General features: G+C 40.8%; 3 protein-coding genes and 2 long non-coding RNA genes across 5 annotated transcripts in view; 2 read left to right on the top strand and 3 right to left on the bottom strand.

The window, feature by feature from the left end:
- On the top strand, positions 146–6,517 carry LOC109125870. Its single transcript, XR_002033013.1, has 3 exons — positions 146–468; positions 583–671; positions 5,956–6,517. It is a non-coding gene; the product is annotated as an uncharacterized LOC109125870 (long non-coding RNA).
- Positions 6,803–8,523, bottom strand: LOC104707657. The gene is made up of 3 exons (XR_754690.2): positions 8,261–8,523; positions 7,515–7,655; positions 6,803–7,235 (listed from the first exon to the last, which is right to left on the bottom strand). It is a non-coding gene; the product is annotated as an uncharacterized LOC104707657 (long non-coding RNA).
- On the top strand, positions 20,009–21,550 carry LOC109125970 (uncharacterized protein At3g43530-like). Its single transcript, XM_019228798.1, has 4 exons — positions 20,009–20,527; positions 20,579–20,728; positions 20,808–20,969; positions 21,050–21,550. The coding sequence occupies exons 1-4, from the start codon at positions 20,009–20,011 to the stop codon at positions 21,548–21,550; spliced, it is 1,332 nt and encodes a 443-aa protein (XP_019084343.1).
- On the bottom strand, positions 22,926–24,413 carry LOC104709736. The gene has a single exon (XM_010426300.1). It carries the CDS (start codon positions 24,411–24,413, stop codon positions 22,926–22,928), a length of 1,488 nt encoding a protein of 495 aa, XP_010424602.1.
- The window catches only part of LOC104709735 (uncharacterized protein At3g43530-like), a 6,231-nt gene continuing 4,205 nt past the window's right edge, over positions 24,786–26,811 (bottom strand). Inside the window, exons 3-5 of the mRNA XM_010426299.1 lie at positions 25,483–25,516; positions 25,161–25,367; positions 24,786–25,073 (exon numbers count right to left, since the gene is read on the bottom strand). Coding sequence (XP_010424601.1) covers positions 24,786–25,073; positions 25,161–25,367; positions 25,483–25,516 — 529 coding nt within the window. The remainder of the gene's footprint in view (positions 25,074–25,160; positions 25,368–25,482; positions 25,517–26,811) is intronic.

The following is a 26,811-nucleotide window of genomic DNA, read 5'->3' as shown; positions in this document are numbered from 1 at the left end:
TCAAAAACTTCAAAAATTACTTACTTTTCAGAGAATTGGAAGCAACCGGAAGCAACGGTAAAGCATCTCCACTGGGTTGGTTTAGAGGTTGCTTTATATTTTTGTGTCCCAAGAATAAATCAAAAACTTCAAAAATTACTTACTTTTCAGAGAATCCTTTCCTATGGAGGAATCGGAAGCAACCTTAAAGACACGCTACGTGTCTAATTTTTGTTGGAGTGAATAAATAAAAAACATTTTTTTTCCATTTTCTTCTTTCAAGTTTTGGTGACTCTCTCTCTCTTCTCTCTTCTCTCTTCTCTCTCGACGGAAACGACTACAACCCAATCCATAGAAATCAATCGATTCAAGGTGAATCGATTGATTTTCCCGGCTTAAACACGAGAGTGAGATAACGACGGCGGATGGTGAGTCTGATTGCCTTAAAGGGACGGCGGAGTCCACCGGCGAGCGAATCGGACACACAAGGTTCGTCTTCTCCTGAGGCTTTGAAATGTTAGGGTTTCTCACCAGAATTTGTATCTAGTGATCGTGGTTGATCCGTTTCACCGGAAACATCTCTCTCTCTGTCTCTCTCTCTAGGGTTTAAACATCTCGATGGAGATACAGAGTCGCCAACCAGTATGCGGCCAAGAAGCTCTCAATCTCTCAGAGAATGCATTCTCTCAAAGGTTCCTGTTTTATATATTATTATTGCTCTAATGACTGATCTACGAGTTTTGCTATTCAATTCCTAAAGCACAGTCAGTGATTAGCAATCATAATCTCAATCCAAATCTTTGTTTTTCGTTTTTGATTTTTTTGGAACTTACTTATCATATATATCCACCATTGATCTATCAAGTATATCTAAAACTTATGCTTTAGTACAGTTTTGACGCTGCTCTTAGGTAATTGATGTTAAGTTGAGACTTAAGAAAGATAGAAGAGATGAGAAAGATGAGATATTGACCTTGGCGGCCTTGGAATAAGAGAGAAATAAGGAAATGTTTTTACTGTTCATTCATAAGATAAGGATACCCTAATAATGGACATCCTTTAAATACAACCTTAGTTTAGGTCAACAATTAACCGACACAATATTATTATTGAACCCTCTCTTTCTAACCGAGACTCTCCCTTCTTCTTTGACTCTTAGCCACTTTCTGTTGACTTCTTCCTTAACCACACTCTAGCCTTCCTTCCCCTTGTTCTCTTCTTCTTCTTCATAAACACCAATGCTACTCTCAACCTATCAATATCTCCGGGTAATGAACTGACCTTGTCCTCAAGGTCGAACTCAGGAAACTGCTCCATTATTACTGTTAGCGGTTCCCAAGTCGACTCGAAATCAGGCAATCCCTTCCACTAAATCTTAACCTCTGTTTCATTACCCTTCTCCGGACGTCGCACATCAACCACTGCTTCTGGTTCATCTAACCATTCAAGACTTGGAGACAAACAAGCCGGAAGATCTTGGGCGGTTTGATCCGACGGCACTGCAGCCTTCAACTGGGATACATGGAACACTGGGTGAATCTGACTGTGGGTCGGTAATTCCAGCTTGTAAGCAACCCTGCCAATGCACTCGGTGATTTGATACGGACCAAAGTATCGCTGAGACAATTTCTGATTCCTTCGCCCTACCACAGAGTTTTGACGGTATGGACGTAACTTCAAATAAACCCAATCTCCTACAGCAAACGACACCTCTCTTCGATGTTTGTTGGCTTCTCTCTGCATTTTAGATTGAGCTAGTTCCATGTTCTCCCTCAGCTCTACCAACAACGCATCCCTATCCTTCAACAGCTCCTCAACTTCAGCATTAGCCGAGGGTGTGTCCCTGTACCTCAATAACTTAGGTGGTTCTCTCCCATACACCGCAAAGAAAGGTGATGTCTTGATAGTTGAGTGATAGGAAGAGTTGTACCAATACTCAGTCCACGGCAACCAATGCACCCATGAGGTTGGTTTCCTACTCACAAAGCATCTTAAGTACGTCTCTAAACACCGGTTGACGACCTCAGTCTGACCATCCGTTTGTGGGTGATATGTTGTGCTTCGATGCAGAGTAGTTCCTTGCTTCTTGAATAACTCACACCAAAAGTGACTGAGGAACACCTTATCTCTGTCAGATACGATGTTATCTGGAAACCCATGGAGCTTGACTACCTCTTTGATGAAAGTCTCAGCCACTGACTTTGCGTTGAAAGGATGCTTCAAGGCAATGAAGTGTCCATACTTGCTAAGCCGGTCTACGACTACCAAAATGACAGAGAATCCCTTGGAAGATGGTAGCCCTTCAATGAAATCCATGCTGATATGAGACCAAATTTGCGATGGAATTGGCAAAGGTGACAATAAGCCGGCTGGAGTCAGTGTCGAGCTTTTGGTCTCCTGACAAGTTTGGCAATTCATGATGAACCTTGCAACATCTTTTCTCATTCCCCACCAGTAAACCTCTTGAGACAGTCGTTTGTACGTTTTCAGTGCTCCTTCATGGCCTCCTACTGCGCTAGAGTGGAACTGCTCAAGTAATTCAGAAATGAACCCTGATCCTCGTGGTATGACCAACCGCCCATCCTTAAACAACAACCCTTTCTCCAACTTGTACCCCAGCTTAGAAGGCTTCTTTAGCAGTTGGTGTCCAAACAAACCCGTTCTTCTTGAGAAGCTCAGTTAGAGGTCTGCAAATCTGCCCATAGTTCCTGACAAATTTCTTGTAGTACCCGGTTAACCCCAAGAACCCTCGCAACTCTATTACATTCTTAGGGTTTGGCCAATTCGTCATGGCTGCAATCTATTCTGGATCCGCAGCTACACCTTTCCCTCATATGATATGGCCTAGGTATGAAATCTCTGAACTCCCAAAAGAACACTTCTTCTTGTTGGCATAGAATCGATTATGTACCATCAGCTCCAGGACTACGTTCAAGTGCTGCAAATGACTTTCTAGGTCTGGACTGTAGACGAGTATGTCGTCGAAAAACACGAGTACAAACCGTCTCAAGTGGGGCCTGAAAAGGTCATTCATTATAGACTGGAACGTCGATGGTGCATTCGAGAGCCCAAATGGCATTACCATGAACTCGTAATGAGTCTTAAAGGCAGTCTTCTCCACATCACTGCTCCTTATTCTGATCTGGTGATAGCCTGACTTCAAGTCTATCTTCGAAAAAATGGTGCCTCCCTTGAGTTCGTCCAACAATTCTTCGATGATAGGAATGGGGTAACGGTCCAGAATGGTGGCTCTGTTCAACGCTCGATAATCAACACAAAATCTCCATCCCCTGTCTTTCTTCCTAACCAGGAGAACCGGACTCGAGTATGGACTGATGCTTGGTCGTATGACCCCTGCTTCTAACATCTTCTTAACCAACTTCACGATCTCGTTCTTCTGAGTAAAGGAGTAGCGATACGCTCTGACGTTGATTGGAGGTGTGCCTTCATGGAGAGTGATAGCATGTTCGCGGTTTCGAGCTGGTGGTAATCCCCTTGGAGGCTCGAACACGTCTGTAAATTTAGACACTAGCTCAACTATTGCAGCATTCTCCTTTTCATAATTGTTTTGCTCGATCCCTTCGAACAAAGCCTGCAATTCAAGAAGGTAAACGTCTCCTTTCTCCCTTTTGATGACCTTCCTCATTGCCTTGTATGAAATTTATCCCTTAGATAGGCTGGGATCCCCAACGATCGTCACCCAGGAGTTGTGGATCTTCCAGCTGAGTTTCAACAATGCCCAGTTTGTCTTGGTATCACCCAACGATGCCAGCCACGGGTATCCCAACACGACATCAACGCCCTCTTCCAGATCAAACAACAAGTATTCTACCATTATCTCGACTCCTTGGATTTCCAACAAGATGCCAGAGCATCTACCCTTACTCTTGCAAACTTGGCCATTAGCCATTTTCACTCCGAACTTACGCGTTGGTGTCACCTGCAGACCAAGTTATGCTACGAGCTTATCGGAGACGAAGTTGGTGGTTGCTCCCGAATCAAGCAAAATCACCACCCCTTTGGGGCCTATGTTTCCTCGCAACATCAACGACTGCTCCCAGTTATACTTCCCATAGAATGTAGGGTCTCCACCTCTGGCCTGATAGCAGTTGTTCTTCTTCTTGCTGCTCTGTTTGGTCTGCCTCACAGTCCTCCGTTACATCCTCACCTTCTGTGACTTCTAGGCATTTCAGCTTCGGCTTACACCTATGACTAGGGAACCATTTATCTCCACAATGCCTGTAAGGGTTAAACCCACGGTTCTCCCCACTCACCCCTGGTTTCTTGTAGTCATTGCCACGAGTGAAGGATGGGTTTGTAGGACGGTGTGGTTGCGAAAAGGAGGGTGTTATCGCCACCTTAGGTTGGGTTCGAGCCATAGAACCACCAGACTCATTGTCCTGTGGTCTACACCTCACCACTTGGTCGCGTATGCTCTTCCTGAGCCCTCTTAAAAACGCTGACTCCAACACATCGTCAGGGACGTGGGGTAGCTCGACCGTCAGCTGCTCAAACCTTTCCGTGTACTCATCCACGCTCCCTGTTTGGCACAACTGCAACAAGTGGTCGACCGTAGAGTTACCTTTGCTCGACTTAAAACGTTCTCGGTACTTGTCCTTAAAAATCTTCCAGTTGACGATTCCCTCGCGTTTGTGGTAACACCTCCACCACGTAATAGCTTTGCCAGTCAAACAGCAAATGATCTCGTCTAACTTTTCATGCTCGGGGGTCTGATTTGCGACCAAACACTTCTCGATCCGGAATAACCAGTCATTTGGGTTACTGTCGTCCCCCGTCGGTAGATCGACTCGTCTGTAAGGGGTCTCAACCCTTTGGAAAAGCAAATCGACCCTTTGGTGTGGAGACTCCATCCTTGGAGGAATGGTTGGCGGAGGTAAAATCCCTTCCGTCGGTCGCGGGGTCACATAGGTGAACCCCTTCTCATGACCGACTTGTTCCTCAGGCAAAGGAGTCGTGCCAGACGTATGAGGGTGTTGTCCTGCAATCGGTGTGGAGAAACCCACCGAAGTGGTAGATCTACTCTCAAGCGGTCGCGGGGCGAAAGCACCAACGGTCAAGATCAACTCTTGCATCGATTCCTTGATCCATTGGATGTCAGTGTCGTGGCGAGCGTTGATCTGATCCTGCGATTCAGACTGCCGAGAATGTTCAGTAGCGCGTGACTCGAGTTCGGAGGTAGTGGTACGCGGCTCCGGAGTAGACGCCATAACTCTCAATGAAGAAGCACCAATTTGTTAAGGTGAGACTTAAGAAAGATAGAAGAGATGAGAAAGATGAGATATTGACCTTGACGGCCTTAGAATAAGAGAGAAGTAAGGAAATGTTTTTACTGTTCATTCATAAGATAAGGATACTCGAATAATGGATCATCCTTTAAATACAACCTTAGTTTAGGTCAACAATTAACCGACACAATATTATTATTGAACCCTCTCCCTCTAACCGAGACTCTCCATTCTTCTTTGACTCTTAGCCACTTTCTGTTGACTTCTTCCTTAACCACACTCTAGCCTTCCTTCCACTTGTTCTCTTCTTCTTCTTCATAAACACCAATGGTACTCTCAACCTATCAATTGATTACTCATATCCCTCATAGAGATCTTTGAGAAATTAGCAGATTTACTAAATATAGAGAATGTGAAGTTCTTGGTGAAGAATTTGTCGTTTTTGGTTATGTTAATTATGAAGGGGAAACTAGTAAACATGTTTTTTGAACAACAAGGTACTCACATTCGTTGATACAACACGTATGTTAATTATCTCTATATGTTCAATCATTGATACTATCTATGGTAGGATCTTTAGAAGCATCCCACTCTTGGCTTCTTGTGTTCCTCTCTAAAAGACCAAAAAAAAAAAAAACTCGCTGATTAAACTATTATAAACTTACGTATAATGAATGATTTGCCGATTGTTATCTCTTGTGATGTTTTTTTTTTTGGTTTAATAATGCAGGGAGCCTTCCATGGTGTGACGTTGAACTGAGTTTAGCCTCTTCTTGCTTCCAGAGAACAGCTATAGATGTCCTAAATCTCTTGTTTCTCTCAATCTTGTGGTTGCTGCTATATGTCGTGTTATTACTAGCTTCGTTTTGCTTGGTGTTATCCGATGATGATCAAGAGCCTTTGATTTCTCATTTCAAGATTAGAGAGAGTGATCGATGGGAAGATGAAGACTGAGGAAAGACCATTTGATCAAGTTAAGCAAGCCATTACGCTTGGACTGACAAACCACCATTGAAGCAACCAACCTTGACGCAGATTTATGACTTGGTGTCTTCTTTGTATGAGTCTAGTTTAAGACATGAATGAGAGAGACGAGAGTTTAATCTTTATTTGCTTTGTTTTCGATTTTCAGACATGTTTAGGATTTGAAAGTCTGTATTTTTTTTTCTTTGTTATGATTACTGCAAGTATCAGAATGAGCACATTAATGTTTTTCAACTTGCAAAGCAGTTTCAGTTTTATGATTGAGAAACCTATGAAGGTTTCTCTAGTGGAAGGTGAGTTTGGTTTAAGTTGCTATTGAACTGATTTAATTAATTTAATATAAATTATATGATTACTTTGTTTTTGAGCAACTTAGATGGGTTGCTCCACTGGAGATGGTCTAAGAGCATTCACATCGGTATACTTTTTAATGGTGTCTTAAATATAAAATAACATTAAATTTAATATTAATCTAATCAAAACATCTTAGTAACTTTGTATCATTATTTTTCTCTCCATTGGTGATCCCTAAATGTGGGGGTCTTAAGAATTTAAAACCTGCAACCAGCTAACGATTTCCTTATGATGCTAATTGAGAAATAAAGCATTTTCGAAATATGATAATTGAGAACAGAAACAGCCTCTAAAAAACCATCAGTAAAACATGTATTCTCTTATTTTGATCGTTTCTGCAATATTATGATTCAAATCTCATCACCAACTAAACATTCTGCAATATGCATCTCACGAACTTGAGGACCGCTGGGACGACCTCCTCCTCTTCTCTGCATCACCGTTGGTTCCTGGGCTCAGCTCATTTACCTTGGTGAACACATGCTTCATCAAAGCTAGAAACCATTTTAATAACAAACCTAGAAATTAGCCATAAACAAGTCTCCTTCATGTCACTTCTTCTAAAATTGTTGCTCCTTCCCCTGCTTTTCGCCAACTGTTTTTTTCCGGCTGAAGCAACTGTACTAGTAGAGTCTTATTCTTCATAACCATTACCAAAAACGAAAGCATCTCCTGCATACACCAATGGGAGAAATTAGAGAACATAGATAAAGGTTAATAGCAGCAGTTTATTGCCTAAACTGAACAATAGTCTATTTGAGTGAAGGTTGGGTTTTATCAATTACAAAACAAAAAGATAGAAGCGATATAATGGTAGCAACCCAAGGCAACTTAATCAAAAAACAAATCTGTTTAGTTTACTGAGACATTTGTGCTAGAGAATGTAGCTTTGTTCTCAAATTCTTTTCAGCAGAGACAAAGTAGTAAGTATACAGAGACAAAGTCACATACCATGATGTCAAATTGCTCTGGTTTCATGGTCAACATATCTTCTTCAAAATCACAACATTTCCCTAATTATGATGGTCATGAGGATGATATGCTCACAAACTATCAAAGTTCACCATGACATTGCTTAACAGTAAGAAGCAACTGCATAAAGAACAAACAAAACTCAGATACTTTATTATATAGTGATAATTCATTGCAAAGAAAAAACACAGACATTTTATTCCTTCCATCAACTAACTATATAACTTGCCGAGAGAGATTTCATTAAATAAGGAGTGGTGTGAGTTAGTTCTAACTACATGGCCTCATGAGACTAACTAAGACGACAAAAAAAAGGTTCAAACTTCACATAATATGATTCGGATTTCAAAGCAATTCCCACAAACTTTACACAATTTGATTCCGATTCTATAGCAATTCTCACAAACCAATCGAAAGGAACCAAGCTGAGAATGGTGAAAACCCATGTACTTGTCTATCCTAAGAGCCCATCATCCTTCCCTCTTAAAATTATCATCAGCATTATCATATCATATAAGCCTAATACATGTCTTCTACAACCTTGAGCTGATCTAGCAAAAGCTTGTACAGCCATAGGATTACAAAGCAAAGAGTAATCAACATTACAAAACCAACAGTCCAGTTTTAACCACTAAAATCATCCACACCAGCAATTTCTATACCGAATAAAATTAAAAATAGCAGTCAAATGGAAGAGATATAAGGAAGAAGATAAGCATACTTACCCGGAGAAGCGACACCCGACGGTAATGGCGGAGAGCAACAACGACATTTCTCATCGTCTGCGACAACACGAACGAGACGACGTCGTTCTGAAGAACATGCGAAAATCCCATAGTCCATCTGAAGTGAATTCATACTTTTGAGAGTATCTCTCTCCATGTTACGGATCGATTCATCAGAGAGGGATATAGCTTTTGTGTCGGATTCGAATATAATCGAAAGACGAAGATACTTTTTGCGGAGGAAGAAATGAAAAAAAATTATTATCACTGACCAATGTCATGTTGACACATAAGATGTCTCCAAAGTTCTAAAATAGTCTCGGCAGAGACACGGATCAATACTATTTGCAAAATAATTTTTTTTTTCTTTTTATTAATTGCTCTTTTTTCTAGAGCACTTTAATGCTGTCGTTTTCTTTTTTGTCAAACACTTTAATGCTGTCGTTTACTAGCTATATCAAATTTATAAGTATTTAACGTAAGTTCAAGGTTTCCGAGCTGGAGGCTCAGGTAGCGGAGTTCTTCCGGTTAGAATCGGTAAATGCCAAAAACATGAAGAAGGCCGAGCAGATTCGATCCCAGATGAAGAAAGCTGAGCTTCAAGTACTCGACCTCGGGATCGCCAACGAGGACCTCAGGGGGAAACTGAAAAAGGAAGGTGATCTTTTTTATGAGGCCTCGGAGAAAAAGAAGGCTACCAAGAACAGGCTTCATGAGGTCGAACTCCACAATCAACTCTTGAAGGCCGGCAACAGCTGCGAGATGGAGAAGGTTCGGAGAGAAGAGCGCCAATCAATGAGACGATCCCTTCGTCCCTTGATAGAGGATGTGAAGGCGCATTTTGAGGAGAGGGAGCGTCTAATCCTGGCTCTGATCAGGGCTGCTGAGATTAAGGTGAACCGAATGCTGGTCGAGGAGATCTTGAAGGGAGAGATTGAAGACCTTGAGGCTGAGCTTGAATCTATTTGGGCTGACGAGGAGAAAGCCGACAGCGATGTCGCGAAGGTAACCCTCCGTGACTTTGATATTTCAGCCTTCTCCAACCTCTTGGCAGACTCTCCCCCTGAATTGCTGTGCAGAAAGCCCAGACTGAGCATCGTAATCGATAAATCTGGGACTAACATCGGGCAGATGTCGAACCAGGAATTGGAGGTGATCCGAGCTAACACTCCCAAGGTAGTCGCGCCCGAAGTGTCACTGTCCGAGCTTTTCCCTGATGTTCCTGAAGAGGTGGTTGCAAGCACCGTGGATCGCAGTTTGGGTCCGGATCCTCCCTCTATTTCGTGAACTCTCTCTTTGGGGTTGTTTTGGGCCTGTATGGCTCCCCCTTTTGTTGTTGTTTTTCTTTTTGACTCGGTTTGGGAGTTTTTGGTCTTGGTGACCCTCCCACAATACTATCTATTTTATTAGCTTGAATTTTTTTTTCTTTACATACTGCCTACCCAACACTTATTTTGCAAAGTGCGAAGAAAAAGGTAGGAATCTGTACTCCGCTAAGGTTCACGAAGCGAAGTAACTCACATGATAACCTTAACTTAGCGAAATAATTTTTCTGACAAAGAATCATGAAATTGACTTAGAGCCAGTAGAAAATTGGAGTCTTAAAGTTTGGCGATGTGCGTAATCGGCCTTGGTCGAAAGGTAGTATGAAGTTATTTTTCGATTTTTAAGGTTTAATACAAAGTAAGACTTCGGTTTTAAAGTTTGGCAAACTTCAAGTTTGATTTACGAAGTCACCACCGGTTAAAATTTAGTACGAAGTATGACTTCAGTTTAAACATGACGTGAGGTGAGACTTTAATTCTTAGGATAATGCGAGGTGGCATTCCAACAAGAGATGATATGAAGTGGAACTTCGGTTTAGGGGTACGAAATGAGACTTTGGTTTTAAGATACGAAGTGAGACTTTGGTTTTAAGATACGAAGTGGGACTTTGGTTTTTGAGCGTACGAAGTGGGACTTCGGTTTAGTGGTACGAAGTGAGACTTCGGTTTTGAGATATAAAACAAAGCATGTGAATGCTTAGTTAAACTTTCGAATTTTATTTTAAAAAGTAGCTGGACCCATAAATGGGCTGCCTACGTACCCTCTTCGGGATCAAGCCAATCATAATTCGATACAAGGTTAAAATCGAACAAAATGTAAAAACATTTAATATGTAAAGAATTCCAGGACCTCGGGACGGGTTTCCCATTTGAATCCTCTAGCCGGTAGATGTCGTTCCGAACTTCGCAAGTGATCTTGTACGGACCTTCCCAATTGATTCCCAACTTTCCTGCATTATCCTCTTCGGTGTTTTTGTGGACCATCCGAAGGACTAAATCGCCAAGTGCCAAATGCCTGCCTCGGACCCTGGAGATGTAATAGCGGGCAACGACATTCTGGTTGTTCTGCATTCGAACCGAAGCTCGATCTCGACACTCATTTATGACATCGAGTTTGTCCTGTAGAAATTCTTCATTCTCCATGGCCCGAAGTGGATTCAGAGTCGTACGGACTCCGGGTACCTATATGTCAGTTGGGACTACAGCGTCAACTCCATAAACCAAAGAAAAGGGAGTCTCATTAGTAGCTCGGCGAGGTGTTGTACGGATTGCCCAAAGTACGCTTTGCAGCTCGTCTGGCCAGCATCCTTTGCGAGAATCGAGCCATTTCTTTAAGTTAGCCAATATGACCTTGTTCATTGCTTCACCTTGCCCATTGCCTTTTGGATAACGAGGAGTTGACTTGCTGAGACGTATTTTCCACTTCGCACAGAAACTTTCAAACTGCGAGGAGATGAACTGCGGGCTATTGTCTGTGACGATTTCGTGTGGAACACCGTACCGGTAGATTATGCTTCTTAACATGAACTGCTCTACTTGCTCGCTTGTCACTTTTGCATAGGCCGCTGTTTCAACCCATTTGGAGAAGTAATCAGTGAGGACCAGCACGTGCTGAACTCCTCGCGTTCCTCGATGTAAAGGGCCAATGATGTCCATAGACCATTTCATGACCGGATAAGGTGCAGACACAGTGGATAAGAGCTCGGTAGGCTGGTGGATTGACGAAGCATGTTTTTGACATTTCTCACAAGTTCGAGTGTATTCCTAGCAGTCCGCAACCATGGTGGGCCAAAAGTATCCTTGTCTTTTGATTTTGAAGGCCAGGGTCCATCCTCCGGAGTGGTTTCCATTGGGGACATTGTGAACAGTTTGCATTAATGTCGCGGGCTCTTCACCATAGACACACATTAAGTAAGGACCTGCAATACTTCGGCGTAAGAGTGCTCCGTTATAGATGCAATACCGTGCACTAACAATTTTGAGTTTCCTAGCTGCCCACTTGTCAGCTCGGAGTTCATCCTTTTCCATGTAAGCCCAGATCGGGCTCCGCCAGTCTCCTGCTCCCCAATTGTTGGTGTTTGTGTTGCCTGAGGGCGAGGTGGGAGTTCAGGTAGGTCAAGAATTGGTGGACCAGGCATTGTTGGTGTTTGGGTGAGTTTGTGCTCGCCTGTAGGTGAATGAGTAGCTTCCATAGCTGCCGCGCTGGATGCCGAATCTACCCCTGGGGAGAAGTCGGACACTGCCGCTCGAGCTATTTCCTCAGCAGCTATCTTTTTCTTCATTGCCCGAGTTACCACATGCGAACTCTCTAAACGTATACTTGGGAATTCGATGACCTCCACTGGGATAATTCATGTAGTTGCGGGGTCCGAAGTCGAAGCCAACACTGCTAAAGCGTCTGCGACGGAGTTCTCATCCTGTGGGATCTTAGTGATTTTGAAATCGTCGAACTTAGCTGCTAACTCCCAGGATGCTGCTAGGTAGGCTTCCATGCGCCCATCCTTAGTCTCAAATTCTCCCAGAAACTGGTTGGTGACCAACTGCGAATCACAAAAAGCCCGGAGCTTTCGTACACCAATTCCTACTGCGAGAACCGGCCAGAAAATACTCATATTCGGCTTTGTTGTTCGATGCACTGAACGCTAGGCGAAACGACTGCTCGATCACTTCACCGGTAGGGGAGGCGAGGCGAACCCCAATTCCTACGCCCGTCCTAGAAGACGCACCGTCCACATGTAAAGTCCATGGGACCTCGATATTGTCTTCCACCGAACTGGCGAGTGGGAGCACTATAAGGAAATCTGCTAGTACTTTCGCTTTAGCACAAGTTTGGGTTCCAAACTCGATGTCGTACTCGCTAAGCTCGACTGACCACTTAGCTAATCTGTCGGACTGGCTCGGACTGTGTAGCACTGTTCGAAGTGGTTGTCTTGTTAGGATGACGATCGAGACTGAGTGGTTCTCCTTACTCAGGCTTTGCCAAGACTGGAGGTTCAGATAGGTATGCTTTGAGCTGAGCTAATGCTTCTTTGCACTTCGCATCCCACGCGAATTTTTTCCCTCCCTTTTTCAGCAGCTGGTAGAACGGGAGGCACATGTCCGTCGATCGAGAGATAAAACGATTGAGAGCTGTGATCCGTCCGTTAAGACGTTGTACTTCTCGTAATGTCCTTGGGGAACTCATGGATAAGAAAGCGTTGATCTGCCTCGGGTTCGCTTTGATCTCCCGCTCTCCAGATGGAACTGCGAAAGTACACTTTGTGGGGTTAAGTTTCATTCCGAACTGGTTCAGAATGTCGAAACAAACTTTCAAATCTGTAAGGTGCGAGCCGGCTTCCATGGATTTCACCAGCATTTCGTCAATGTAGACCTCCATGGTCTTTCTGAGCTGCTGCTCGAACATCCGATTTACCAGATGCTGGTAGGTTGCTCTGGCATTTTTCAGTCCAAACGGCATCACTTTATAACAGTAAATTCCACGGTCTGTAATGAATGCGGTCTTTTTCTGGTCCTCCGGATTCATGAGGATTTAGTTGTAACCAGAGAAAGCGCCCATGAAAGACATCAATTCGTGTCCCGAGGTGGACACGATCAGCCTGTCGATGTGCGGAAGTGGAAAACTGTCCTTGGGGCATGCCTTGTTTAGATCGGTGAAGTCAACGCAAACTCGTGACTTTCCATTTTTCTTCTTTACAACCACGGTGTTTGCGAGCCACTCTGGGTTTTTTTACCTTGCGGATCTGACCTGCGTTAAGTAGGCGATCCACTTCTTTGTTGATGATTTCAGCTCGCACAGGACCGAGCTTTCTTCGCTTGTGCTTTACCGGCCTGAATGTGGGATCCACATTCAACTTATGTGAGTTGACCTTTGAGCTGATCCCGGGCATTTCGTCAACGGACCACGCAAAGGTGGACATGTTTCCTTCAGGAAAGAGATCAGTTTGGTTCGGAGTTCGCTTTCTAATCTTGTCCTGATCTTGATTTCCTGGTCCGGAAACTTCTCATTAATGAAAATGGATTTGGTGAGGTCACCTTTAAGCTGCTTTCAAATTGGGTTCTTCGTGACCTCGATCTATGGTTTCTATTGGACCAATAGCTTGTGACTTGCGAGATAGCAGCTTCTCGACACTATTTGACTTCCTAAAATTTCCCGAACTCCCTGCGGGGTTGGGAACTTTACACATTGACGCTACGTTGAAGGCACAGCCTTCATATGGAAGAGCCAAGGTGTCCCCATTATCGCATTGTAGGCCGCAGGTCGGTCGAAGACCGTGAATTATACCATTTTGACCACTCCTTGAGTGGAGACTGGCAGAGTTATTGTCCCTAACAACATTGAAGTCTCACTCGTAAATGAAACCAGAGGAGAAGGTGGGCCTATGATGTGTTCTCTTCCGATGCCCATTCTATTAAGCGTCTCCAAGAAGATTAAATCCACCGAGCTCCCAGTATCTATCAGAATTGGGAAAACTTCATGATTCGCGATATCCAGTGATTTGACAAGTGCATCATCATGCGGAGTATTCAGTTCCTTGGTTTCTTTCTCCGAGAAGGTGACTTTGGGTAAATCACTCGTAGTGACTTTAATTCGCTTGGGCTGCGGGTTCTTGAGTTTCCGTTGGTGATCCTTTATGGTTGTATCACCGTCAGCTTGCTTTGGTTTCTTCAATGGTGGGGCATCCTCATCGACCTCGGATACTGCTTTTTGATCGAGCTCGTCGATAGTCACGCTTGGCATTTCACCATACACAAATTTTTCTGCGATAAGGTGCATCAATTTCTTGCAGTCCCGGGTTGAGTGATTGTTTGCTTTATGTAGTTTGCAGTACGCGTTCTCGTCTCGGACCCATTTGTTACTTGGTAGCACTCCGCTCTTAGAACGTGGTGATAATGGAGGTTTGGATGGCGAACTCCTAGGAGAACCTTTTTGCGGAAACTTATCCACGGCGAATGTAGCAAGCCCGGACTTTGGAGTTGGTGAAGGGGTCTTCTTGGCAGGTACTTCAAAACGCGGTTTGGAAATAACCTTATGTTTTTGGCCGCAGCCACTTTCGCCTCTTTGGCAACTATCCATTTCGAAGCCCGATGCAAAGCTTCTGAATGGTAGCGAACCGATTCACAGTCAACTCTTCATGGAATCGAGATACGTGCCATAAACCGTTCTTCAGAGTGGACAAGTCAGTTGAATCTGAAAGCCCTGGAATCTAGACTTGGATTTCCTTGAACTTAGTTATGTATGAGCGAAGTGATTCCCCAATAACTTGGTTCAAGTTCCAAAGTTGGGCATCCGTTACCGCTGTTTCGATCAAGCTGGAATATTGCTTGATAAAAGAAGTTGACAGCTCCGTGAAGTTGTTAACAGAGCCAGCTGCCAGAGATGCGAACCAGAGCAGAGCTGGCCCACAAAATGTTTCTGCGAACAACTTACAGTATCCGGCGTCTGCTTCGTGAGGCTTGAGGTCCACGCGGCTAGCCGTCAGCAAGAAGGTTTTGAGATGAGTAGTCGGGTCTCCTTTTCCTTCATAACTTGTGAACTTTATTTTCTCGGTATCCTTAATGCGAACTCGGGCTATCTGATCGGAGAAAGGAGTTCGCTTAAACTCTTCGATTACTCGGGAGATGTCTGGTGCCAAAGTGGTTGCACTGTGCATCATAGATCACATATCTCGGATCTCGCTCTGCATCCTATGAAACTCGGGGTTGGAAGAATAACCCGGAATAATGTTCTCTTGAAGGACATTTCCTCCCACAGGGGGAGGGATCCAAACTGGAACTTCGGAGGATCCGACGACTTCGACTTGAACCGGAGTATGGCTATCCCCAACCAGCGGTGGTGCTGCCTGAGGAATTGGCTGAGGTGGGAAAGTATTCCCTGGAGTCGCTGTTGTCGTTGCCAGCTGGGAGGTGAACGGCGGAATGATGCCGGTGAAATCTAAAACGCATCATCGCGGGTTTTGCTCGGAGTAAAGGAGATCGACCCAATCGGCATACGCGCGGTGAGAGGCTGAGAGATCGACGACCAAACTGGTGACTGTCTCTAAACGAGTAGAGACCTGCCCTTCCAGACTGTCAAAGCGTTCGGACAAAGCAGCGGAGGCTACTTGCTGATGGTCAGATTTCTCTGCCAAATCCTACAAAAGTTTTTGGATTGTTTCCAAAGTTACCTGGTTGGAGGACTCATTAGCCATAGCGATGTTTGTGTGGCGTGGATCTGGAAGTGGAGTCGGAACTAGCAAGAGTATAGGTGATGGTCACCCTCCTTCTAGCGCCAAATGTGAGAACTGAAGTTACACTTCTATTTTCAAAATGTTTTCCGAGCGGGGGTACTTACCACCATTCTAGTTCCAAACTGAATGACAACGTAAAATAGCTATTGCGAAGTGAAAAAGTAAAATAGCTATTGCGAAGTGAAAGTAAGATATTATTTTCAAGTAAAAGTTTTCTCGACCCCCCTTTACAATCTCCCAACTCTTCATTCTTATACTGTTGAACTACAATTAATGTCGTAGTCCGTAAATCTCGCCCTTTATTTAATACGATTATGAGAACCTTTGACCGCTTCCCCAAGTTCCGAGGTGATTCATTGTTACGTTTCATCCTTCTTCGCTTCTCCCCGACCATGCTTAATGGGCCGGCCACGCTGCAGGCTTGGTCCGCAATATCCATTAATCATGGGCCTAAACCCACAACTCGAGGTGACGAATTGCGGTACCAACACCCAGGGACTTGGTACAACCATTAACTTGGAAAAGCAAAAACATAGCATACTAAAAATAAAATAGATAATGCATTGAAAAAGTCAATAACGGGCAAAAGTTCTCACAGCTCGGAGAAGGCCTTCTGGCATCAGATATCCCCCTTGCAAGCCAAATCTCTCCTAATCCACCGGGCGAGTTTCCAACACCCTAAGCTTCTGCTCGGACTTCGACGTTGAGCCTTCAAAAGAAGGATACTCAATTTCAAGTCTTCAAGTTCTTGATCGACCCTATCTTTTTTATTACAGTACAATTTTAAAAATTACAAACCTGCAAATGTTTTTCCTTTTGGGACTAATATCTTGGTACAAGAACTGTATTCCTACAAAATTTAAAAACACCAACAACTTTGTGTGTGCTGAAGTAGTATCCCGGACCTAAATGTTACAAAAATAACAGCAGTTAGATTAAAATAAATGGAGAGCTACACGAGAAGCACATATTTAGTCTCCGAAAAGAGAGAGGCTAAACATGTCAAAAACATTACCATTTCAAATCTATTGAACACATATCAAGCTCATCATAGAGTCATATTTCAAATAAACAATAAGAAAAGAACTCATGCAACCTACCAATATTCGCATAGCTCAACTCAGACTACAACAGGATATGAATGCAATGTGTGTCGGCAATGATTACATTAGTGTTAAAATAAGAAAGTTAAAATACTACACAAGGAGAGACTCAATAATAGGGACACAAAACATAGAGTCTGTAGATATACTAAACCTTCAAAAAGATTAAGGAAAATAATTATACAAAAGATAAAATACTCACATACCTCAACCACATAAGGCCTTGCAGATACCTACTTCAGCTCAGCAATCTTCATTCTCTGCTGAAGCAGAGAAAACAAAGTTTTTTAAGAATTATATTGCCTAAATAGGTAGTAAGAAAACTCAGAACAAAGAAACTAACTAGATTACTATAGTTTCTCATCGAATAAGGTGAGGCAATAATTCCACGACAGACCCTTCTTCTTCTTCTTCTTCTTATTAGAGATGTTTTTCTCCTTGTATTTGAATCTGAACATGAATCAAGTTTCTTCTTCAAATCTATCTTTTCCTCAGACTCATCCATTTTCACATCCTCCTTCCAAAGAAAAAGTGTCGATAAGGTTAAAGATTGATCGACCAACGTTAAGGTCATTCTCATGAGTCAAAAAATAGTCTATAGTCATACCTCAGAGGTACCAGATTCCCGAAAGTTAAACTTCTCAAATATTTTCCTAAATTCATCGTTGTGACCATCTTCATATTCTTTCTTGTTCTAGAACATACTCCACCACAACCTCCTCTGCAATCTATGAAAGAGAAATCGACAAAAGAAACTTGATCATAAACCCTGGAAATCAAACAACCTAAAATTTTCAGAGAGAATGAAACCCTAGGAAAATCCAAGACCAAGGTAGAGAGAACAAAATAGAAGAAAAAACAACGCTGACCTGTTGCTGTAGATCCAAATTTTTCTTACAATGAGAACCACCAGAAACATGAAGATGCAGATTCTGGAACAGCTTGTTGTGCAGAACAGAGAGCTATGTTGGAACAGGAAGCTGCCTCAGATCACAAACACTTGCGTTGCTGACAAAGAAGCGGAGCTGACGTGTCAAAGCATGACTGAATTGGATGAGGTGTTATGTCGAGGAAGTATGTTGACTCGGCATTGAAGATAGAGCTGGAGTCAGGCGAGGAGATATGAAGAATATTCGTCTCGACAATTAAGGAAGGAAGGATCTTGCGGAGCAAGTCATTTCCTTAAGCGAGATACTCTAATATACTCTAGTTGGGATCTTGGGAGTATGTGTATAAGTAGTCTAGGACTAGCCGCAAAAAGGAGTTAGTACTCTAGAGCCATTTGTGAGTGATTGCAAACTTCAAAGCTAACGAAAAGAAGCTAAGAAGGTGACTGTGGTGCTCCTTCTCTTAGATCTACACAAGTGTGTGATTAGATAGACAAGAGAAGTGTGCATCGATTTAATCTTGTAAACGATACCTTTTATCAATAAGATTGAATAGAAAAGCATTGGCATTGTAAATGTAAGAACTACTAATCTGTATTGATTAAAGTAATAGAACAATGGTTTCTTTAAACTCTCTTTTGATTAATAGAAAATTTGTTTACAAGTTAGTTCTAAACAATTTCTTATTCTCTCAAAAACTCTTTTTCTAAGATTATACAACAAATCTTAGAATCCTAAAGAAACCTTAAGCCATCTTTAAGTTCTAAGCTCTTTTTTCTTTTAAAGCTAAAACTTAATGACTAGATAATTTTTTTCTTGTTTGTGCTAAAACTTACAAACAGTTTTTGTATCCTATTTATAGAACTAGACCTATGCTATACAACAAACAAATTCCCTATTTTGTTTCTAATAGGATTCGAACAAATACCTTTTTCTTTATGGAATAGGTAATTGTCCTCTTACTTCATGTTTCATTTTCTTTTGTAAACATAAAACTCTTCAATCTTCTATAAGCACCGTATGTCTTCTAGGATTAAAATCTCTCAGGCTCCTCTTCCTCCAGTTCCATTCTATTTAACCCCCTCTAATAAAAAACATATATTTAAATGTTTGTTTGGTTCAGATAGTCAGTAAAAGACTAATAAATTTAGGATTTTTGACATATTTACAGACCCGACCTCATTTTGGATCTAGATCCATATTAGTTTCGGATATCCATATTAATTTTGGATCTTTTAATTCCTAAATCCTTCGAAACCCTAATTTCATTCTCTTTTTTTTTCTCGTCTTCTTCTTCTCCGTCTTGGGTCGACGACGGCTACAGAAGAGGATCAGTCTCGTTTCATCTTCTTTTCTTCTCTCTTCTCCTGAAACTCTTTCGTCTTATTCCTCTCTTTTCTCTCAATCTCCTTTCTTCTTCTCTTTGGATAAATCCACCGTGAGAAATCGAATTTTGCCGTCCGTTTTCTCTCAGTTGTCGGTTATTATAAGCCATTCTTTTTGTTTCTTTCTTTTGATCCCTAATTTTGATTGATTGTTGGGTTTAGTTCTCTGAATTGTGTGAAAAAGAATATGAATTTGGATTGTGAGTTTTGAGTTTGGGAATGTGTTTGGGAAATGTGCTAAAAACGTGTTATATTTCTTATACGAGAACATGTGAGTTTGTGTTTGTGTTTGGATTGAGTTTGTGAGATTGTGTGAGTTTGAGTTTGTGTCGGATTGAGTTTGTGAGATTGTGTGAGTTTGAGTTTATGTTTATGTTCAGTTTGTTTTTGTATTTGTATTATATGAGTTTTTATCTCTTGTTGCTTTCGATAATGAGATTGTATGAGTTTTATGTAGATAATGAGACTGCTTTTTAAATTTTGATTTTAATTTGTTGTTGCAGGTACCTATCCAAATGGTTAAAACCAGAGGAGGATCTAATGCAAGAGGTACTACAAGCTCACCCCCTATTAGATTCTCCAAAAGACTAAAGCAATTGGAGAAACAAGGTGAAAATTTAGTGGATGATGTCGTTGAAGATCAAGTAGGTGAATCTGCTCCGTGAATTCATCACCTATCCACCCGAGACATGTCTCTGACCAGGAGGTAATTAGTATATCAATCTTTTATTTTGTTTAGTACAACATATTACAACTAGGTACAACTATGCTATGACACTTAATTTCTTTGTAAAATTGTGTTTGTATTTCAGGAAACATAGATGGATACAGAGGAGGACACTCAACCTGTTGAACCAAAGTTATATTTTAGTGATCCAAGCGTCTATGGAAATCATGGCAAGATTTCATCAAGGTGTCAAATTGCTAGTACGCTGGATATGTTACAGAAGCTCGAACCATCAGAAAAGGAATGGTTTAAGAAACACAAGCAGTTCAGGCACGTATGGCACATGGCTAGGCACGAAAATAATAAGGTTATGGCAATGTGGATGCTTCTATTACGAACTGCTCGTATAGAGAAACGTAAAGTCTGCTGGTTCGTAGTGAATGGCGTACCCATACGCTATTCAATGAGAGAACATGCTCTCATCACTGGTTTTGATTGCCATGACTATGAGTTAGGATTTAATGAGAAGGAATATGGAAATTTTGACTTTGTCAAAAGGGTTTTTGGGTCTAAAAATGTTACAGTGAAGGATGTGGAAGAGAAGCTAGATTCAATGAAGGATAAATGCAATGGAGATCGCTTGCAAGTGGCTGTCCTTTTATTCTTAGCCAAGGTAATAAGAGGAAAGAAAAAGTATGATAGCATATATCCTTTCATTCTGAAGATAGTGGGTGATTTGAAAGCGGTAGAAACATTTCCATGGGGGCGAATGACTTTTGAAGACAATATCAAAACGATATATCAAGAGATGGAACATTGCAAAGGCAAAGTGCTAGATCAAATGTTATTTCCAGGGTTCATAATTCCTCTTGAGGTAATAGATAAGGACTAATTAATAAGTCTGTTTATTTTCTATGATTTTAAGATATTTGATTGTGTAACATATTTTACAGGTTTTGGCGTTTGAGTGCATTCCCCAGCTGTCCAGAGAATATCAAGAAGTGGTAATAGGCGCTAGAGATGGCTGCCCATTGATGTGCAAGAAAAAACTCAAAGATTCTTTGATGAAAGGTTATCCACTTGAAGAAATAAATGAAAAACTTGGAACAAATAAGGTAAGATGTTGGTACCATTAGTGGAGTAGCAAAATTTTATAAGATCATTATTTTAATCTTTGTTTTATTGTACTTTACAGGACATCATAAGTATCTTAGAACCATTAGAGGAGCAGCAAGATCTTTTGCATCGCATCATGGAACAACATGAAGATGATGATTTTATGGACCCAATTGCTGATGAATGGAACAAGCGTCTCGATGTAGAGAAGAAGGAGATTTGGTGGGAAAATCTTTATAAGTTAGATATTGCTTCTCGAGGATTTGGAGAGGCAAATGTTCCACAAGTCAAACATTTGGAGGAGCAGCAACAAGAAAACGTGTCAGCAGCTGAACATATGGAGGAGCACCAACAACAAAGAAATCTGACTAGTTTGAAGGAGCTTGAGGAGAGGTTGATGAAAGCCATGGAAAATGGATTCATAGAAGTTAATCAGAAGATAGATAAGAAGATAGATGAATTTGATAGGAGGCTCAAAAATATTGAAAGCTTGGGAATGAATTTCCAGTATAGAGAGAATATTGGGAATGCATTTTCTGCATGGAGAGATGCTGAAGCTGGGAGGACAGAAGGAGAATGAGAAGTTGAAATTCAGATGGGAGAAAGAACAGGAACGGGTCCAGAAAAACAAGGAGAATTTGTGAGTGATATGAAAGAAGGATTTGAGGTTCAGATGAGAGAAGGAATAGAAAAAGAAGGAGAAGAAGGAGGAAAAGAAAAAGAAGGAGAAGGAGAAGAAATAGCAAAAGAAGGAGTTGGGGAAGAAGGAGAAGGAGAAGAAGGAGGAAAAGAAGGACAAGAAATAGCAAAAGAAGGAGTTGGGGAAGAAGGAGAAGGAGAAGAAGGAGGAAAAGAAGGACAAGGTGAGCCAGTTGGTGATGGTGAAGGACAAGAAGAAGAAATAGAAAAAGAAGCAGAAGGAGAAGAAAGAGAAAAAGAAGGAGTTGGGGAAGAAGGTGAAGGAGAACATGAAGCTCCGAGAGAGCCAACTGGTGATGGTGAAGGAGAACATGAAGCTCCGAGAGAGAAGAGGAAGCTCCGTCCGTCAAAGTTCATCACTACTCCTTTCACGGCTGCGAAAAAAAAGAAGAAGTGATATTTGTTTGTGTAGTTTTGAAAACTTGTCTGGATATCCAACTTGTCTTTTGTGTATCCTTTATTATGCATCTGATTTTAGGTACAACTGGTGTTTCTAGGGACAAATACGTTCTTGGGTTATTTTCTTTTGTGTTTATTATGCAACTGATTTTAGGTACAACTTGTGTTTCTAGGGACAACTATGTTCTTGGGTTTTTTTGTTTTTTTATTATTATTCTGGTACAATTGAGTAAAGTTAAGTACAACTACGTATCTGTTACAATTGATATTTTGTCCTTTTGGGCCGTCAAAAGTCTACATTGTGACACTTGGCACCGTCAAAGAACATCACATGTATAAAAATTAATTGTTTGTGCCGTCAAAAATTCATATAGTTGTCCAGTTGTACACAGTTGTACTTAAATTAACATAGTTGTTCTTTGTTCTAAAAACCACAAAAATTAGTTGTTCTTCACTCTAGATCAATTTTTTCTAGTTGTACTTATGATATTACATAATTAGAATAGAATCCCTATGTCATCTTGTATATAAATGTTTGAAATCCCCATTATTTCTTGATTCTCATAATTTATGGTCATTATATACAAAGAAACTTTAAAATACCAAGGTTATTTATTGAAGAATTTGGATTTATATGGTTTAGATTTGTTTTTTACATGTGAAGTGGATTATGTTAAAATTTTGTGGTTGTTACATACAAATTAACCTTAAAAGACCAAATTTTTATATTTTGGTTCTCAGTTTTCTAATCTAATTTTATATTTTGGTAATAGACTATAGTTGTACCGGTTGTACTTAGTTGTACCAAGACCAAACACCAACGTTCCTAAAATCATCACAATAAAAGCAATTAGAAATCAATTTTGGTCACCATCATTGTCCAACCACTCACTCGTACCAGTTGGCTTCTTCGACTTCTTCGACTTCTTCTTACCTCCTTTGTCTCTATCTTCTCCAGCAGATGCGTACCTTTTTTCCTGTCTTCTTCCTTGTTTAACATCATAATCCGGAGGCAAGATTAACCGTTTCATAGTCTCCTCAGGAACTATCCATTGACAACTATTGGGAACCAGATAAATCGTCCTTGAATACGTCAAAACCCAAAGGTCAATCCAGTAATATTTTGAGCACAAGTCATGTAATTGTATCTCAGGATCTGCTTCCTTCTTTGCTTCTCTTGCAGCTGCTACTGCATGCACACATGGATATTTTTCTATATCAAATTGTTTACAGCTGCAAGTTTTGCTTCTCAAATTAACCACATATTGTAGACCATCACTACCTATCACACTATATTCAAGTCGGTAACAGTTTAGCTCATTCACCACCAACAGTTTTGCTTCCTTACATGTTTTGTGAAGTTCTTTCTCCACAAAAGGAACCAGCTTCTGTGCAGTTGATATTTCTGCAGAAGCTTTTCTATGTTTAGCAAACCACTTAATCATTTTCTCGATAATAGCATCTATCATTTGTAACAGTGAGTAGTTCCTTGCATTTTCTAGCACACCATTAATCGATTCAACTGCATTGCTTGTGTCTAGGTTGTATTTTTCTCCAGGAAAATAACATCTAGCCCAGTGCTTTATCTCTGTGTGCTCATGTAGATACAAACGTGCCGAAGGATATGTTGACGAAAAATCACAATAAAGTTGTAAGAACTCTGCCTCCGTATAAGCCCGAGCACATTGCCTGAACTTTTTGGCACATATTGCTTTGTTTACTCCAATAACTTTTCCTTTCACATTCTGAGACAAATGGTAGATACAATGCCCATGGTGAGACAATGGATAGAGCATTGCTATTGCCCTGAGGAGACTGAAGTTTCTGTCAGAAACAAACACAATTTCAGGTCCATATGGTATAAGCGATTTGAGCTTTTCGAGAAACCAAAACCAACTTTCATTATTCTCGCCATCCACAACACCAAAAGCAAGCGGATAATGGTGATGATCGGGATCTTGAGTTGTAGCAACAAGTAGCACTCCACCATATGCAGTCTTAAGGTGGGTTCCATCCAAAATGATCACTTTTCTCATGACTCGGAAGCCTTCAATGGAAGCTCCTAGTGCGAAGAACAAGTACTTAAACTTATGTTCCTCATCCACTTCCACATATGAAACTGTATCAGGATTCATCTTTTCTAACATGAACATATACCAATACATAAGCCTAAAACCTTCCTCTGGTGTAACTCGAACATCATCTGCAGCTTCTTTTTTTCCTCTCCACGCGGTAGAGTATGACACCTGCACACCATATCTTCTTTGAACCAAGTGAATGAGAGCTTTTGGAGTTGGCGTGGCAATTTCACCCGGATAATCTGCAGCCAATAAAGAAGCAACCATATTTGGTGTACCTTTCCTTCTAATTCGCCCTGTACTTGTTCTTGACCGAGAGCATGTATGAATATTTCTATGAGTTCTTATAGAGAAAGGCTTAGACTTATCACTCCTTGCAGCTCTTACGTACTAATTGCAACCATTCTGTGCTTCAGAACATTTTGCCACATATCTCAACGGCTCCGACTTCTTTGCAACAAACTCAAAACAATTCTTATGTCCAGCCTTTTCAATTAAACTTTGTATTGCTTTTTTGCTTCCAAATTACTGGCCTATCGTAAAATCAAGACCATCTTCCCATAAAAGAGGTCCAGACTTGTTTCCTTCTACATCTCTATCTTCATTCTCGACCACCTCCAGATTTTGTAGTGATGGTTCTCATACGTACATATCTACGATACCACCACCACCACTGCCATTCGTTTCACCAACTAGAGCAATCTCTTTATTCGCTCCATCAATTAGAGCAATCTCTTTATTCGCTCCACCATTATCATTCGCTCCACCAATTAGAGCAATCTCTTCATTATTTGGAAGATTTCTTGTTGCCAAATCCTTTATCAAAACTTGATCAAACCCCTCATTTTCATCGATCCCCTGATTTTGTTCTTCATTATTGGTAACTTCGACATGCAAAACACTTCTAAACCCTTCTTTAGACACATCCTTTAAATAACACACAACATCTTCATCATCTCGAATATAATTTGGTATTCCCTTATAGTTTGGGAATGAGAAGGGAAAGTAACTAACTCTCAGATTTTTCATAGCCTCATCTACCCTTATCTTGCTGCATATCTTCTCAACCAACTTAGCATATGATACATCACTAGATGATGTCTTCATAAGAAAAGAATACACTTCCTTATTTTCTCTTGAAATCCATCGTACATCTTCTCCGATACTTGAATAATATCCATCATAAAGAAAGCGTATGATTGAAGTCTTTGGCATTGTCACCTGAAAAAGAAAGAGAAAGAAAACAGTCAATTTCCATTTTTTAGTAGCAGTTCATAAACATAGTTGTACCCATTTGTCTGAGTTGCACCAAATTTTTAGATCCTTAATTCCCTACATAGTTGTACCCAATGGTCCCAGTTGTCCCAGATCTGAAATCCCCAAATTTTTTTTACAAAATCTGGCATTCAATCTCAAATTCAACATTTCTCAATCATAATAACCAACGCAAGACCTTAATCCACTAAGAAAACAAGTCTACTAATCTGAACAAGCATAAAGACCAAATAAATTTACAAATCTACAATTTTTTCAATCCAAATTGAGATTCCACAACAATTTCATGAAACAATGTTATATCTAAGGAATATTTAGACAATAAGAGAGATTAAAATTACCTTCAAGTGAGTGTTAATGGTGGATGAAGAAGAAGAAGAAGAAAAGAGGGAGGAGGATTCAAAATCGTTCCAAGAATGAAAGAGGAGCTCAATAATATCGGACCGTTTTATTTGATTTTTGACAAATGAGAGAGGAGAGAGAGTTTTAGTTATTGGTTTTTTTTTTCTTTTAAGATTCAACTTTATTATATAATATAAGAAGGATAGAGAAGGATTTAGATAATATTGGAAAAGATAGGGGGTAGTGAGAATAAGTAAAGGTTTTCCAAATTGGAATTGGAGTAAAAGGGGCTAGAGAGATTTAAATCCTGTCTTCTAAGCTTTTGCGAAACCTCGAGAGTTTTTCGTGGAAACAGTAACGCATTATTAACGGTCATATTCGCCTAATCCCTGAGTAGTATGAGGAGTTATGCGAACGAGAAAGAGTAAAGTGAACCAAGAAAAGATATTAATAAATACACAAAATTCGACGTATGGGAAAAAAAAAATTAATCTCGGTTGGTTGGGTTCGTAGATTGTTGTTCACTTTTTCAATGATTATTTTTCTAAGTTGTGAAAATTGAATTGCCCCTCTACTTTTTGTGAAATGCTTTTCAACAAAGCTTTTCTATGGGGAGTTAACGTCTCAAAAATCCCTAAATTGTTTTGACAAATCTCCTATCTCCCTCTCTATTCTTCATACCCTCATTTTTTTTAATAAGAGATGGTGAAACGATTTTAGCCTTCTAATATCACTGATTTAGATTAAATTTTTAAATAAAAAAACAAACTCAACTCTCGTTTTCGACCCGAGAAACCCACCTGGTTACTCACGTCTCAATCCAGCCGCCGGCGATTCTTCCGTCGTCGGAGCTCCTACTGCTGTCGTTCTTCACCAACTCGATTTGAATCAAGTTGTTCTTCAAAATGCAGGTGCATTACTTCTCATTAGAGTAGCTTTTGGTTGAATTTGTTTTTGATTTGTAAATTCAGAAATTCAATTGGATTTAGATCGAAGAAAGCTTAGCACATTGGGTGTTTTACAAAGGTTTATTGGTCGATTGAGCTAT

Source organism: Camelina sativa, chromosome 8 (assembly GCF_000633955.1).
Source record: "Camelina sativa cultivar DH55 chromosome 8, Cs, whole genome shotgun sequence".
Classification (NCBI taxonomy): Eukaryota; Viridiplantae; Streptophyta; class Magnoliopsida; order Brassicales; family Brassicaceae; genus Camelina; species Camelina sativa.
Note: the sequence above shows the minus strand (reverse complement) of the source record. Positions and strands in the feature narration are given on the sequence as shown.